General features: G+C 37.4%; 1 protein-coding gene across 1 annotated transcript in view; it reads right to left on the reverse strand.

The window, feature by feature from the left end:
- The window catches only part of NEK11 (NIMA related kinase 11), a 223,150-nt gene that overhangs the window by 125,488 nt on the left and 79,594 nt on the right, over window positions 1-18,068 (reverse strand). The window contains 2 exon segments of the mRNA XM_036266721.1: window positions 16,599-16,725; window positions 17,688-17,752. Coding sequence (XP_036122614.1) covers window positions 16,599-16,725; window positions 17,688-17,752 — 192 coding nt within the window.

Consider the following 18,068-nt stretch of genomic DNA (forward strand, 5'->3'; position numbering starts at 1 on the left):
TCCTCTCTCTCCCTCCCACTCTACCTGAACAAAAAATGGAAAAATGTCCTCGGGTGAGGATTAAAAAAAAAAAAAATAGACCAGTGGAACAAAATAGAGGGCTCAAAAACAGACCCACACATGTTCAATCACTTAATTAATACAAAGATAAACTAAACTGTGGTCGAAAAAATATGATATTTTTAACAAATTATGCTGGACCAGTTGCATATCCATATGAAAAGGTGTATGTGGATTCATCTCACAAAATACATATGCATAAAAATCAATTACAGGTGGATCTAACTGTGAAAAATAAAGTCATAAAGCTTTTAAAAGAAAACAGGAGACTATTTTCCTGACCTAGGAACAGACTAAGGCTTCTTACACAAGTGCAGAGAGCACTAGCAATAAAGTGATGGACTGAGAAAATGAACTTCATCAAAATTATGGATTTCTATTCATGAAAAGACTTCCTCAAAAAAGTGAAGAGAAAGATACAGAGTGAGAGAAGATAATTCAAATATTCATCAAAGACTGGTATTCAAAATCTTTTTAAAAATTAATTAATTAATTTAAACTACCACAAATCAATTACAAAAGGAGTAATTCCAATAGAAAAAATGGGCAAAAGACTTGAAGAGACATTAAAAGGTCCCAAATTATGAGATGTTTAACATTATTAGTCACCACAGAAATGCAAATTAAAGCCACAGTTCAGTAACACTACATACTCAACAGAATGGCTAAAATGAAAAATACACACACACACACACACACACACACACACACGTCAGACAAGACTGGACAAGTTTGGGGTGGCATGGCCATTGACCAAAAAAAAAAAAAAAAAGACAACCTCAACTCAGTACTTACTGAATTATAAAAAATGTTTTCTTAATACAGAGAGAGGAGAGGACTATGTATTACCAGTAAAATATAATCATTACATTGCATTACATTGAACCAAATACTTTTACCAGTGTGGATGTATGTAAAATATATATTTGCTATGAACTGCCCCAATACACCTACTTATTTTCCCTAAAAAAGAGTCTAATTCAAACCTCAAGAATGTTTTCTTATACTGTCCAAATAGTAGAGCTACAAGGGACTATCAAGATTTGCTAATTCCAAATTCTCACTGTATTGATTAAAAAACCAAAACTCAGAAAATAATTTGCCCAGAAAGGTGCCATGTTAGATCAGTTTGTTTGGTATTGGCATTAATTCTCATTCAATATTTCTTTAAAATGTTTCTAAAAAATGTCCAAGGGTAGAAGGCTATCAGTATGTCAGTCCCCAAATGCTCTCTTCTGAGGACTTCCTTCAGCCTTGTGGGTTCAGTCGTTTTCAGAACTTGGATAAGAAGCGAAACAAAGCTAGACAATCTATCCTCGCTCTGATAGGACCAAACGGTTAGATGGGAGCAACAATCCCTGACCCAGGACATTTTGAGCTGACTTGGCAGCAGACTATTATATTGTCTCCACCAATAACACAAATGGTAATAATAATAATAATTGTAATAATAAAGAAAATAGCTAAAATTTTAATGGTGTTTACCACAAGCCAGGCCCTATGCTATAGTCTTTACATATTTTAACTCCTTTAAGCATCCTCAGAACAAACCTAATGAAGAAGAACTATTATCATCATTCCCATTTCTCAGATGAGGAAACCATAAGATTAGGTGAATTATTTACGGTTCCATATTAAATAGGTGGTGAAGCAAGGACTGCAATACAGGTTTTCTTGGCTCTAAAGACATAAACTCTGCTATCCCACCTCTCCATCCTGCATCAATCAGATCATTTCTGATCATGAAGAACTACTTTGAGTTGGAAATCATGGCTAGCCTTGATGCAGCCTTTCAGGCAGGGGCTGACTTCCCAAGCTTACTTCAGGTCCTATCTAGAACTATAATCCACCTTCAAGGATACCTGGGGCCTGAGACAAGCCATGCAGGACATCATACCCGGCAAATATAGGGCGCACAAACAATGAGACCTACTGTGGCAAAAGCAAAGGCAGGCAGGCAAATTTGGCTTCTGTTTTTCTGTTGCTTGGCAGGGAAAGGGGTTGGTTAGTGGTCTATTAAGCACAGTGAGTTAATCACAAAGTCAAACCCTTTGGGAGTTAATCACAAAGTTTTATGGAGACATAACTGTACCTGAGCCATAGGTTTTATGGAGACATAACTGTACCTGAGCCATAGCTGATGAGTATACAGTTGACCCTGGAACAACTCAGGGGTTAGGATCATATGCAGTCAAAAATCTGTGTATAACTTTGACTCCCCCATAGCTTAACTACTACTAATAGCCTACTACTGACTGGAACATTTACTGATAATACAAATAGTTGATTAACACATTGTATATGTTATATGCATTATGTACTGTATTCTTACAATAAAGTAAGCTAGAAAAAAGAAAATGTAATTAATACAATCATAAAGATAAAATATTTATTTTATAAAAAATCCACATATAAGGAGACCCACACAGTTCAAACCCATGTTGTTCAAGGGTCAACTGTATTAAGGTTTTTAAAAAGATGTGAAATTCTCTGGCTAAACAAAATATAGAATGATTAGAGGCTAACTCAGTAATCAATTAATTTTGATACAAGACCATTCTCTTTTTTGGAAATCCTCTCTGCTACACCAAAGGCACACTGATTTCTATCTACCCATTTCATTTTGATCTAGTGACATTTACTTGCATTTGAGCACCTGTTAGAAGACTTCATTTATCAGCCAGTAACTTACGGAAAGAGACAAGCTATGTCCCAGTGCACTTGCCTAGAGTGGATATAGGTAACTGAAATATGAGACAACCCGATTACAGAAACTACCATGACACTGAAGGAATCAATGAAGCGATTAAAGGACCCAAGAATAGAAGAACCTCAAAAAAGCCAAAAATACTCACTGAAAAACACAGTGGGTCAATCTAAGAACAGCAGCTAAAACTGGTATGGGACCTGCCTAATCCCGGAAAGATTTTTTATTATCCTATTAGAAGTTTTAAAATCCCTACTATATATCATTTTATTCTAGTGACTATACATCTATGTACCTATGGTTTTTATTTTCTCCAATTTCCAACCAGACATTTCTATATGGAAATAGTTATATCACATCAAACTCATCACTTCCATCCTTTTTGAAGATTTCTCTCATTTGACTCCCACGTCTTAAATCCTGCGATGTGAAAGCAAGGAAAGGGGCTGAAGAGGTGCGTTGAAAAAATAAGTGAGAGGCACATTTTACTTAGCAGTCTATGATTTGCATTCTTTTCTTTTTCCAAAATGCAGCCAACTGTGAGGTAAGCAAATAAATCCCTGAGGGAGTGAACATAGCTGCGAAAGGGAGGGCTGGGATCAGGTGCATGGGAAGCATATTACACCTCAACTCAGTAAACTTGCCATCTGTTCAAGTCGACCACAACTGCCCAAAGGATTTCTGAAGCACAGATAATGAATTAGAAATATAACTCAAACTTTGTCTTGTCTTCAGGTAATGAAATTTACCCTTTGAAATCTGCTCAGACTCTGCAAAGAGAAGCTTACCACACAGCAAGGCATGACTCTGGTTGGTTGGGAAAGCTATATTGATCTTTCAAATAATACATATTTTTATTTGATGTAATCGAGGATCATCCTGACATCCATTTAGAAAAGAGTACACATAATTTAAGCAGTTGAATAAATAGAGAGTAATAGAAAATTAATATGAGTATAGTGGGTTTTGCTTTAATGTGTGTTGCCCTAAATAAAAGTCTTTACTTAGATGAAATTGAAATCAACACAAATTCTATCTTAATGTAATGAAAGACATTGGGCTGCTTGAACAAATACTTAAGAAGCAATATTACATAGCAACTATTTATTAAGGACTTATTATGTCCCAGAACCTTTATCAGTTTTTTCCAAGCTTTAATATGTCTACAAATCATGCAGGGATTTTGTTAAAATGCGCACTCTGAGTACTTTGGGAAAAATAGTGGCTACATTGGAAGTTTAGTTTCTGGATCTTTCTTGAATCTCCATGTAAAACAGAGAGAACAGCTAAATAGAAATACCAAAAACCATGGCCAAATTTTCAATAAATTTAGGTGACAATGTATCCCTCAGACCTCAAAATACAAGCATGTAAAGACAAACACAGTCACCATGTGATCTGTGCAGTATCAGCATCTGTGTGTGAAGAAGCAGAAGGAATCAATGAAGTAATAAAAGGACCCAAGAACACAAGAACCTCACTAAAAATCACAGTTGGCCAATCTAAGAACAGCAGCTGAAACTGTATGAGTCCTGCCCAATTCAAAAGCTGGGTGACTGCAGGAAACCCCAGGGTAAGCCCAAGGGGCTGGAGCAGAATAGTTCAGGACTGCCCAAGAATTTTCTGCAACAACAGAAATGTTCTATATTTCTGTATACAATTTTTAGTAGCTACGTGTGGCCAACGAGCACTAGCAATGTGACTAGTGTGTCTTGAGGAATCAATTTTTTCAAGGAATATTTAAAAGTAAAAGTCCTCCTTCCACCATATCATCCAAATATACTATCATGTTTTGGGGACATTAAAATTTTATAAACAAAGTTTGAGTGAATTTCATCCTGTTCATACCAGCTCTTTCTAATTACTTTCCTCCACAATTGAGCTTTACAATATTTGAAGGAAGATAATCTCATCTCCTCCCCTGGTAGTGGTCTTATACCCTCCACACTATAAGAATTTGGCCAGTGGAAGAACTGAAGACAGGACCAACACTGGGGGAAGAGAGATGAATAGGGAGATCACAGGGTAGTAGAAGAGAAAATAAAAGGGAAAGGTGGGTTTGTTTTTTTTTTCATCTTTAACTATTCTTGGGGTCACAATCACAGATTACATACAAACCATAAAATTGGGGAAATGAACATGGACAGTGTTCAAAGTTGGGATAGAGGGAATGAGTTGGCAATGAAAACAATGATCAAAACACCCTTCCATTGCCAACTGTTATTCCCTCAACCACTCCATAAAGGTTGAATATGGAAACAATCTCCACTCTTTCACACTTGGATTGAATGGTTGTGTTCCAACTGGTTTAATTATCTTTGATAGTCTCCATTGGCTCTTTTTTTTGTTGTTGTTGTTGTTACAGATGTTTCTCCTTTTTTACCCCATTGACATCCTCCTCCCCATCCTCTATAGGTTCTTTTAAGATGGACAGAGCATCAGAAGTAGTAGACTGTGTGAAGTTAATAAAAGGTCTGCCTATTTTCCTTCTTAGTCTTCACCAACATCTCCATCTTCTGGTCTGTTTTGTTTCTAATGTTTATCACAGGAAAAAATAAATAAAAATCTCTAATTCCAACAGTAAGGCCTTTGGGAGAACAGTTCTGGAATGGCAACAAAAGAAGTTCAGCAGACCTGCTACCCAGTACAAATAACTATAAGTGATGAAAATTACTAAAGCTCCCCAACAATTTAAAGTCTCTGAAAATCATCTTAAGAGCACACAGTAAATTTTTAAAGAACTTATTCAAGAAAATCAACTAAATCTTGATAAAAACAAGAGTTTGTGGTATTTGAGCCCCTCCCCCACCTCAGTGTGATAAAAACTTCACTCTGAACAGGTGTGGCCAAGAAGACAAGGGCTCCCTCTATCCCCAGCAACTAGTAATGGACTAGGACTGCTCTCCAGGAGGGACAAGCTTCCAACATTTCTCATCTCCTCTCCATCCCAGCTCTGTATTGCAGAGGCTAAATCTAGGTGATAGCAGACAAGATACTGAGAGTTCCTTTCCTCTACCCAGCCCCATCTGGTATGATTGAAGCTCTACCTCAGGAACAGCAGGAAAAGAATCCTACAGCCCTAATCACTGATCACTCTTGCTCCAGCTCATTCATAGAATGGAAGTTCCATGCCAGAAGAGGCAAGCCAAGAACTTCAGAGGCTACTGCCCCTGCCTAGGACCTTGTTCATAAGCAGGAATGTCATTCTAAGAAAAGTGGACCACTGTCCCTGTCTCCAGAGCAGTAGCTTAGAGATTTTGCCCAAGGCTGATGCAAGCCATAAAACAGAGAGTTCAGAAGCTCTCCCAAAAAGGACTGACTTTATTTAGAACAGAGTGTAGAAAATTCAAACTCTTAGAAACAATGAAGATTTGGGTGGCAAATAGTTAAGAGGAGATTGGTAGCTCTAATAGTGCAATAAGTTAAGCCATAAGCTAGCTGCTTTACCAGAGGAAGAGACTGCTAAAAAAGCCAAACTCCAAACCTTAAAAACTAACCACAAAAACTACACACGCAAAGAGGCTCAAACTTAATTAAAAGAGACTAGAGAGCAATTTATGCCCCAGGGCATGTTGAAAATAATAGAGCAATTAGTTGGCAATACGTGGAGGCTAGCAGCTGGGTATGACACCAACAGAGACAATTTAACTGAGAGACCAGGAAAGGGACAGGCAGAGAGCCCTTCTAAAACCACTTTCCTCCAAAGGCTAACTGTCCACATGTCAAGACTACACTCTCTGAGGAACAATACCAGAGGTTTCACACTGCAGGGAAAATAGATTTCACTAGAATTGCTAGGTATATCATTAAATAAACAAGCAAGCAACAAGCCCCAGAGAGGTGGGGGAATGGGGAGAATAAGTGTCCAGAGTTGCAACAGTCTGTTAAATCTGACATCTGAGAGGGCCCAGATGTCAGATTTAGCAGACAGACTTCTAAGCTGTCATTATAAATATCTTTAAAGAACTAAAGAAAACCACATTTAAAGAGTAAGTTATGATAAAAAAAAATAGTCACATCAAATGGAGAATATCAATAAAAAATTATAAATTATAAAAAAGCACCAAATAGAAATTCTGAAAAGTACAATATTGAATTATATATAACTGAAATAAAAAATTCACCAGAGGGGCTCAACAGTAGATTTTACCTAGCAGGAGAATAAATGAACTTGCAGATAGATTGACAGAAGTTATGCAATCTGAAGAAGAGAGAGAAAAATGAACAATGCTTCAGAGAAATATGAGAGAGAATGAAGAATAATATAGGCATAATGGGAGAACTAGAAAGAAAGGAGAAAAAAACACTCAAATAATGGCTGAAAACTTCCAATATTTGATGAAACATATTAACCTATACATCTTAGAAGCTCAACTAACTCCAAGTAGGATACAAGCAAATCCACAGCCAGATACACTGTCAGAAACTTGCTCAAAGATAAAAGCAAAAAAAATTTTTCAAAAAAATATTAAGGTCTTGGCTGAATAAATGATTGTGTCCAGGTATAGAATACTATGCAAACATTTAAATAATATGTAGATATATTTTGTTGATACAGAGCAATGTTTCATTTTGCTAAGTGTAAAAAAGCAAATTATAAAATTATATATAGTATGATTATTTTTTGTAGTAACATATGCACTTAGATAAGTATATAAAGCACTTAGCACACGACTGTCAATCACAGAGTAAGCACTGCACAGAAAGTAGCTATTTCTGGTTCTGTTGTGGCAGTTGTATTATAACCTTTTTATTTTATTTATTTTTTTGGTTAATCCTGATCTGAGGATATTTTTTCTATTGAATTTTTTAGGTAGAGTGGAAGGGAGAGAGTGAGGGAGGAAGAGAGAGATAAACATCGATGTGAGAGACACATCAATTGGTTGCCTCCCACACAACCCCAACCATGGCCGAGGATCAAACCTACAACCCAGGTATGTGCCTTTGACTGGGAATGGAACCCATGACCCTTTGGTCTGTGGGCCAATGCTCTAACTGGTGAGCCAAACCAGCCAGGGGATATTATGACCTTTTAAAAATTAACCAGGTCACATATATGACAAACCTACCAACATCATACTCAGTGGGCAAAAACTAAAAGCATTTCCCTTAAGAACAGAAACAAGACAAGGACTGACACTTTTGCCACTTATTCAACACAGTACTGGAAGTGTTAGCCACAAAGATCAGACAAAAAGAAAAAATAAAAGGGATTCAAATTGGACAGAAGGAAGTGAAAATGTCATTATTCACAGATGACATGATATTGTACATAGAAAACCTTAAAACCTCCACCAAAAAGCTACTATATTTAATAAATGAATTTTAAAAAAGTAACAGAATACAAAATTAACATCCAGAAATTGATGGCATTTTTATATATCAATAATTAACACTCAGAAAGAGAAACTAAAAAGAACGCCTTCACCATTGCAACAAAAAAATCAAGATACCTATGAATAAACTTAATCAGGAAGGTAAAAGACCTGTTCTCAGAAAACTACAGGACATTGAAAAAAGTAATAGAGGAAGATATAAAGAAATGGAAGCATATACCATGTTCATGAATTGGAAGAGTCAACATCATTAAAATGTCCATACTGCCCTGGCCAGTTTGGCTCAGGGTTGGAGCACTGGCTTGTAGATCAAAGGGTTGTGTGTTCAATTCCCAGTCAAGGGCATCCCAGCCCCAGTCAGGGTCATGTGGTAGGCAACCAATAAATGTCTCTCTCTCACATCAATATTTGTCTCTCTCTCTCCCTTCCTCCCTTCCACTCTATCCAAAAGTCAATGGAAAAATATCCTTGGGTGAGGAAGGAAGGAAGGAAGGAAGGAAGGAAGGAAGGAAGGAAGGAAGGAAGGGAGGGAGGGAGGGAGGGAGGGAGGGAGGGAGGGAGGGAGGAAGTAAATAAAACAAAATAAAATGCCCATACTACCCAAAGCAATCTATAGATTCAATGTAATCCCTATTACAATACCAATGACATATTTCACAGATCTAGAACAAAAACTCCAAAATTTTATATGGAACCAAAGAAGATCCCTAATAGCCACAGCAATCTTGAAAAAGAAGAACAAAGTGGGAAGGATCACAAAACCAGATATCAGGTTATACTACAAAACCACTGTAATCAAAACATCCTGGTACAGGCACAAGAACAGACATGTAGATGAATGAAACAGAACAGAGAATCCAGAAATTGACCCAAGACGTTATGCGCAATTAATATTTGATAAAGGTGGCAAGAGTATACAATGGAGTAAAGACAGTCTCTTCAATAAATGGAGTTGAGAAACTTGGACAGGTACAAGCAAAAACTGAAACTAGACCACCAACTTACACTATATACAAAAATAAATTCAAAATGGATGAAGGACTTAAATGTAACTGTGAAACCATAAAAATCCTAGAAGAAAATGTAGGCAGCAAAATCTCAGACATCACATGTAGCCGAATTTTCGCTGATTCATTGCATAAGGCAAGAGAAACAAAGGAAAAAATTAATGAACAGGACTATATCAAACTAAAAGGCTTCTGCACAGCAAAAGAAACAAGCATCAGTCTCCCCAGAGTTCCCGGAAGTAGCAAGATGGCCACTGTCCTGCATGGCTACAGCTCAGAGTGAGCACCCTCCAAATCCTGAATGTCCCCACACAATTCCAGTCCAGTCAGCCCTCCCTCTGCCGGAGCCCAGGAGTGGTTAGAGAACTTCCGGTCAAGATGGCGAAATAGGTAAACATGATATCGCTTCCTCCCACAACCACATCAGTTACAACTAAACTACAGAACAACCATCATTCAAAACAACCTGAAATCAAGCTGAATGGAAGTCCTACAACTACAAAATTAAAGCAGCAGCCACACCGAGACTGTTAGCAGGGGTGGAGGCGCCATGGGCTGGTCGCACACCCACATGTGGTGGAAAAAAATTAAAAGGATATCTCGGCTGGGAAGGTCCTCCCTGAGGACCTAGGGGTCCCTGTCCCACACCAGGTGCCCCGCTCAGGGTTCCAGTGCCAGGAAGAGAAGTCCCCATAACTTCTAGCTGGAAAAACCAGCAGGAACTGAGGCTGAGGGAAGCTGAAGCAGCTGGAGCCCCAGGCAGCTCCTCTCAAAGGACCGCATGGACTTACTCGGACTTGCACCCCCCAGGCTCCAGCTTGGGGGAGGCAGCTTGAGAGACACCAGAGACATATGGGGAAGAACTGAGTTGTTTGGCATCGGAGCGAGGGCTGAAGAGGCTGCTTTCTCCTGGACAGACATGCTATCAGAGGCCTTTGTTCCTTTGGTGAGTCCTTCCCTGGAGCGGCAGACAGCCGCCATATCTGGGACTCCAGCAACCTGGCTCACACTGGTAGCCCCGCCCTGGTGACTCCCTAAGGCCCCGCCCCACCCAACTTTCAAGCCCACCCAAGCTATTGCCAGTTGCTTTACCATAGGATTTGCCTGTCTTGGATCCTGCTTGAGGTTTTCCTAAATTCCTTCAAACAAGCAGCATCTGGTCTCAGCTAGCCCCATACCTCTTGTTAAGTAATACATGAAAACAAAAGGGAGGCAGCCAAAATGAAGAGGCAAAGAAACAGGTTCCAAATAAAAGAACAGAACAAAACTCCAAGAAAAGAACTAAGCAAAATGGAGATAAGCAACCTAATAGATGCAAAGTTCAAAACACTGCTTATAAGGATGCTCAATGGACTTAGTGAGAACCTCAGTGAACTTAGTGAGGGCCTCAAGAGCATAAAAAAAGGAGCAGTCAAAAATGAAGGATGCACAGTCAGAAATGAAGGAGCCACTAACTAAAATAAAGAACAATTTACACAGATTCAATAGTAGAGTAGGTAAAGCCAAGAAGCAAACCATCGATTTGGAACATAAGGAAGCAAAAAAACACCCAATCAGAACAGCAAAAAGAAAAAAAGAATTAAAAAAAATGAGGACAGTGCAAGAAGCCTTTGGGACAACTTTAAGCGTACCTACATTCGCCTCTTGGGGGTACCAGAAGGAGAAGAGAGAGAACAAGAAATCAAAAACCTATTTGAAACAATAATGGCAGAAAACTTCCCTAACTTGGTGAAGGAAACAGACATACAAGTCCAGGAAGCACAGAGATTCCTAAACAAAAAAACATACAAGTCCAGGAAGCACAGAGATTCCTAAACAAAATGAACCCCAAGAGGCCCACACCAAGACACATCATCAAAATGCAAAAGGTTCAAGACAAAGAGAGAATCTGAAAAGCAGCAAGAAAAAAGCAGTTAGTTACCTCCAAGGGAGTTCCCATAAGACTGTCAGCTGATTTCTCAAAAGAAACTTTGCAGACCAGAAGGGTGTGGCAAGAAATATTCAGAGTGATGAAAAGCAAGAACCTACAACCAAGATTACTTTATCCTGCAAAGCTGTCATTTAGAATCGATGGCCATATAAAGAGTTTCCCAGACAAGAAAAAGCTAAAGGAGTTCATAACCACCAAACCATTATTATATGAAATGTTGAAGGGTCTTCTTGAAGAAAAAGATAAAAAATGTGAACAAACAAATGGCAATGAATACATATCTATCGACAATTGAATCTACAAACAAAATGAACAGGCAGAACAGAAGCATCCTCTTAGATACAGAGAACATTTTGTTGGTTGCTGTATGGGAGGGGGGTTGGGGAAGTGGGTGAAGGGATTAAGAAGTACAAATTGGTTGTTAGACTGACAAACCTCAAAGAGAAGGGGGAGGGGTGGAGAGTGGAAAAAGATAAACCAAAGAACTTATATGTATATATGCATAGCCAACGGACACAGACAACAGTGTGGGGAAAGGCAGGAGGGGGGCAGGAGTGAGGAGGAGGGGGTCAATAGGGGAAAAGTGAGGAACATCTGTAACACATTCAACAATAAAGATAAATTTTAAAAAAGAGAAAGCATCAAAATAAAAAGGAAACCCATTTTCTGGGAAAACAAATTTGCCAATGATACATTAGATAAGGGGTTAATTTCCAAAATATATAAAGTACTCATACAACTCAACAAAAGGAAGACAAACAATTCAATTAAAAAATGGGCAGAGAACCTGAATAGACAATTCTCCAAAGAGGATATACAAATGACCAAGAAACATATGAAAAAATGTTCAAAGTCACTAATCATTAGAGAGATGCAAATTAAAATAACTATGAGATATGACCTCATACCTGCTGGGATGGCTACCATAAACAAATCAACAAACAAGTGCTGCTGAGGATGTGGAGAAAAGGGGACTGTAGTACATTGCTGGTGGGAATGCAGATTGGTGCAGCCACTATGGAAAACAATATGGTGTTTCCTCAAAAATTAAAAATGGAACTACCATTTGACCCAGTGATCCTACTTCTAGGAATATATCCTAAGAAGCCTGAAACACCAATCAGAAAGAATATACGCACCCCTACGTTCACAGCAGCCCTGTTTACAATAGCTAAGATCTGGAAACAGCCCAAGTGTCCATCAGTAGATGAATGGTTAAAAAAGCTGTGGTACAGCCCGGCCGGTGTGCCTAGTAGACTGAACATTGTCCCATGGACTGAGAAGTCCCAGTTTGATTCTTGGTCAGGGCACATGTCTGGGTTGTGGGCTTGACCCCAGTAGGGGGCATGCAGGAGGCAGCTGATAGACATTTCTCTCGCATATTGATACTTCTACCGTTCTCTCTCAAGCATCAATAAAAACATTTTTTTTAAAGCTGTAGTACATTTATGCAATGAAATACTATGCAGCTGTAAAAAATAAAGCTCTCTTACCCTTTGAGACAGCATGGAGAGACCTGGAGAGCATTATGCTAAGTGAAATAAGCCAGTTAGAGAATGACAAGTTTCACATGATCTCACTTATTTGTGGAATATAATAAACAAAATAAGCTGGCAAATAAAATAGATCCAGAGACATGGAAGTAGGAAACTTATATGCATATATGCATAACCAATGGACACAGATAACAGTGTGGTGAAGGCAGGGGAGGATAGGAGCGGGGAGGAGGGCATCAACATGGGTAAGAAGGAGAACATCTGTAATACACTGAACAATAAAGATAAATTTAAAAATAAATTAACCAGGCCAGACTGATATTACCTGCAGTTTATACTAACCATTATGTGCCTGTCATTAAAAAATATATTAATACCCAAATCTGCTGCATTTGACAAATGTTTTCCTACTTCAGCTTCTAAGTGAAAATAAAGATACCAGTGCTCACTCCCCAGGAGGGCACTCCCCGTCCAACAGCTTGCTTCTGAAACCACAAAGAACTGCCCAGACCAGGGACAGATGAGGGAAATGGACTCTCTTGCTCCAGAGTTTCCTTTGCTAAGACGCAATTGAAGGGGCTGTTGGCAGCCAGTTACTTGCTGGCCTGTATTTCCTCCTTTTCTAAATCCTTCACCAGAAAATAAGCTTGTTCTCTGGAATTCTTGGTGCATATGGAAAGGGGGTGGCAGGAGAGGACAGCTGGGAAGATGTAAGGGTTACTTTCCATGCCAAAGTGTTTGGGCTTGACTGTCTAGGTAATGGCATACCATTGATTTTAAGCTGAAAAGTCAAACAGTTCCTTATTTGAGAAATTTTGCTCCAGTTGTATTGTAGATGATGAATTGAATGTAGGGAGCTAGAGAAAATGGAAGGATATTGAAGAACTCCAGGGGAGAATGATAAGGGCTTGGACTAAGGCAATGGAAGTGGAAGGACAGGAATGGTTGAAAAAGTTTATAAGCAGTAGGATCAATACCACACAGTTACTGAGTGAATTTAAAAAGCGAGAGAGGAGGGAAGTCTACATTTATTCTCAGTCTTCTAGCATGGATGGTTGAGTGGGAAAATGTGCTGGGGAAAAAAAGAAAGATAATAGGCTTGTCTCTTCCCTACCCTCTTTTCCCTGCCCGCTCTGGCAATGCTCTTATGTACGGATACTTTCTTAGTCCTGGTAGGCCAGGCAGACACCGGTTCCTCTCTGTTCTATTCTACCTGTAGCTAAGCCTTGTCTGACATTTCTACCCAAGATCACTAAAGCCTGACTCTAATGTTGGGGGTGAAGTATACTCCTCCAGTATCCCCTACCCAGCCAACCCCCATATCAGCTCTCTGCACAAAACCCTGAGAACTTCACAATACACTCGGACACCCTACTAGTCCCACTACCATTCTCTCCATTTAAATCACTCAAAGAATATAGGGTCACAAGATCAGAATCATCTGGTTGACCTCTCACAAGCTAGACAAGACCAATAGTGAAATATTCTGTTTAATTGCAGTACCATTCTTCCAGTACTATTTTCCTTTATTTGTTTCTCTACCAAAATAATAAATTCTAACTAGTCATAGTTTAAATCAATTTAAAGAGCTGACCCAGGAATCCAACTCATATACTATATTTTTCTTGTGGGAGAAAAAAGTGTTCAGCAATTGTTTCTACAAATTAGCCACGTTCAAAGTATTGTCCTCAGAGAACCTAATTATCCTAACTTTCTAAATAATTGCTTATAAACTTTGGAACCTAACCCATTTTTAAGAGAGAGACTTCCTGTACTTGATTGCTATAAATAAATGAATCCCAAAAGGCTTAACAGATTGCAGAAGGAGGATAAGTTTATATATGAACAGATGAAAATATAATTAGTATTATACCACTTCTTCTTTAAGCATTATAAATATAATATGTACAGCTATTAGTGCTGGAGCAAAACATCTGTCAATTATTCACAAGTTTTTCCAATCCTAAGAAAATATTCCACAGTAAACAGATGCTTCATACTGAGATTCAGAGAAGAATTCTCAACCCCATCCAATCTAATTTTTCTAAGAGTGTCTCCCAAATATTACTCATCACATTTATGTATCTGCCACTATAATTAATAGTTCCTTGTTATTCTTCCCAGTTTAGGTTTGGCAGTAGAAATTTCATTACTAGATAAGCTTGTTTTAATTCAGATAAAACCAAAGTAACTTCTAAATTCATAATAAGGTGGTTATTTAAAGTCATGATAAATCCTTAGCTTGTACTTGCTATATAGTTAATAACTCCATAAGGAGAATTAACCTAAAGCTTGCAAAAAATATATTAAAATTCTTCTGTATTTTAATATTTGGGAGGTTTTGGGACTTTTTAAGTTTGGCCTTAGCCAGATATCATTTTTTTAAAGCCTAAAACATTAGAGCAGTACTGTCCTGACATTTCTATAATTTCTTACACAATACTAGGAGAAGGTTTTTAAAAAGGCGGCACACAACTGGGACAAAAAGGCTCTGCTGCACTCTTCTCTTAGTATGTTCTGGTGCCCAAGTTTCCTAGGAGACACACATCTGACTTGGCAAGCACATGTAGATACATGTCAAAATGAGCCAACTTTCTTGCTATATGTAATTCCAAAAGCTTAAATGATGAGTTTCATAAGTTAATTTATTTGTAATTCAAATGACATGATATAACATCTTCTTAAGATACCATGTAACCTTACATCATGAAGAAATCATATATTTGAATCTATTTTAATATATCCACAATAATAAAAAAACAATTAAGTGTGAAGAGAGATATAGCTATGTAACTCAAATTCAATCCAAAGCCTAAGACTGGTTTCTCAGTCTGAAGAAATGTACTCCAAAAATAACAGAAAAACTTCCCCTGAGGGTCAGGAATCCTATCACTTTGAATTTATATTCCAAAGCACAGTCACTGGCAAATAGTAGATGTTCAATAAAGCAAAATGTAAAGAAATGCATTCCTCTAAACATAGCTTTGTGTTTACTGTGTATTTTATTGTTGTTGTTTTGGAAGGACTGGGAGAAGGTTGTGATAGAGGAAAGATGGTAGATGAACTGGAAAAGACCACCACGGCAGAAATAAGCTAACAATGAAACAACCCAGTGAAGAACCTAGAAATGAATAGTAACAAGTGAACTGAAGAGACAGGATGGAAGGGGATCTGCCGTGGCCAGACCTAATCTTGACAGAGTTCTCTCCCACTTGTACATACCTTTCCCCAATCAGAGAAGAGGTGACTTTCTGTTTTATCCTCTTTAGAAGAATGAAGTGGGCGCAAGCTTTCACTGAGCTCATCTGAAAGCTCAGAAGTTCTTAAGTGGACTTGCATATAATAACTATTTACTTAACTAACAAGCTCTCAGCTAGTTTGTCCTTTCAACCCTTAACAAGCCAAAAATTATGTAAGAGTCCTCTTCAGAGGAAAAGAAATTTTCTCCAAATAGGACCTATTGCTTACAATAGAATAGAATGTCCCACTTGGTTTTTGCACTGAGATTTAAACTGGTTCCATGACGGGGAAGGAGAAATTCCTTTGGTACAGAAACTCAGAGAAACAGAGAAATCTAATATGCATCTATCATTGCAAAAATAATTTTTAAATTTAAGTTTATCCTTAAAGCTCATATCTTTAGCAAAAATTCTTAAAAACAACACAAAGAAAAAAAAATAAAGAAAAGCTGTACTTCCCCAGAGAAGTAGAAGTTAACCTTAAAATAAATCACAGTGTTTAGACTTACGATGCTTTATTTAATAGGCTAGCAGAAACCTGTAGAAATGTATTGTTTATTATACATTAAGAACTTTCCCATGGGGTTCAAGAATAAAAATCCAAACCAACCAATTAATCTATGAATAAAAAGACTTTTTGAAATCAATTTAATGGCATATAACAAGTTCTAAATTCAAGAGACCTTCTTTTACTCTGGTCACAAAATGACTCAGATTTTCAAGTGGATGGATGTAGCAAGTAAATGATCCTAAAACCAAAATGCATTGTTTTCTCGGGGCAGCAGATGAATACATCATTTGGACTAGCCCACCACCCACTCACCAGATGTCTGACTTTGTGTCGTAGCCTTGGTGTTTCAGAGCCTCCGGACTCATATAATGGGGAGTTCCAGTTAAAGTGGTGGCTAGATCACAGGATCCCATTAGGAGTCGAGAAACTCCAAAATCCCCTTGAAATAATAATAATTAATTTTTATGAATATTTTTAAACAATGAAGATCAGCCCTGGAAATTAACAACTGAGTATCTAATCTGATAATTTAAATGTGCAATGATTCATACCATTTTAAAGGGAAGAAAAGAAATATGATATATTTATATTACACAATGCTGGTGAATAGCTTTAAAAATATAAGCCTTATAGGAAAAAGACAATTTTGAGCCAGTAAAGTAAATTATGTAAACCAAAACTTTTTATTTTTAAAATTGTGAAGAACCAGCAACTTGAAATAAAAAAGCTATTTCAAGTCTGACTATAAAACAAACAGAATGATTTTGAAAGAGCTGAATATAATGATTTGCAATTTCATCTGTGGGATGGGGGTGGGAAGGGAGGTTTGTTTTTCATTTACAATAAAGAAAATTTTTAAATAAAAGACTTGAGACTTTGAACGAACAGGACTATAAAAATTTGAATCTTCTGTACTTGCCTAACTAGTTACATGCTTTTATAACTTCCCTCTCTAAGAACATCTTGCAGAAGATTAAAATGAGTGGAAGGAAAGTTCTCAAGGTAAAGTAAAGGTTAACAAAACCATTATATCAACATTTTAATTACCTGTGATAACTGCTAATTGTGATAAAATAAGCAGGGAAAACCTATAGTATCTAATCAAACTAGTAAAACAAGTCTAACCACTTGCAAAGTGTCTGGTATGGAATAGGAATGAAAAAAATACTAGTTGAATCTACAAAGTATGTAGCAAATATCATACACCTTAATTTATATCAGATAATCAGAAACAAAATAATTGGATTTGACACCAACAAAATAAGAACAAAGATTTGAGAACTTTAAATAAACCAATGATTATTTTGATAATCCTAGGTATACTTCAATTTGATATGTCTATAGCATCTAAATAGTATACTCCCCCATGTTTCTGGAATACATACTTTAAAAAAATCTTACCAATTTTAAGTAGATTATTTTTCAGGAATATATTCTTTGATTTCAAATCTCGATGAAGTATCCTCCTAGAAAAAGGCAAAAGGGATATACAATTTCATGCAAAATATAAAAGTTTAAATCCTAATATACATAATATATATGGGTTGCCCTGGCTGGCTAGCTCAGTTGGTTAGAGCATTGTCCCAATATGCAAAGGTTGCAGGTTCAATCCCCAGTCAGTGCACATATAAGAATCAACCAATGAATGCATAAATAACTGGAACAACCAATCTCTCTCTCTCTCTCTCTCTCTTAAAACAATCAATAAATAAATTAAATATATATATATAGGTGTATGTGAAGTAATTCACATATAAATATACATTCCCATAGATATATATT

This window comes from Molossus molossus, unplaced genomic scaffold (genome assembly GCF_014108415.1).
Source record: "Molossus molossus isolate mMolMol1 unplaced genomic scaffold, mMolMol1.p scaffold_m16_p_18, whole genome shotgun sequence".
Classification (NCBI taxonomy): Eukaryota; Metazoa; Chordata; class Mammalia; order Chiroptera; family Molossidae; genus Molossus; species Molossus molossus.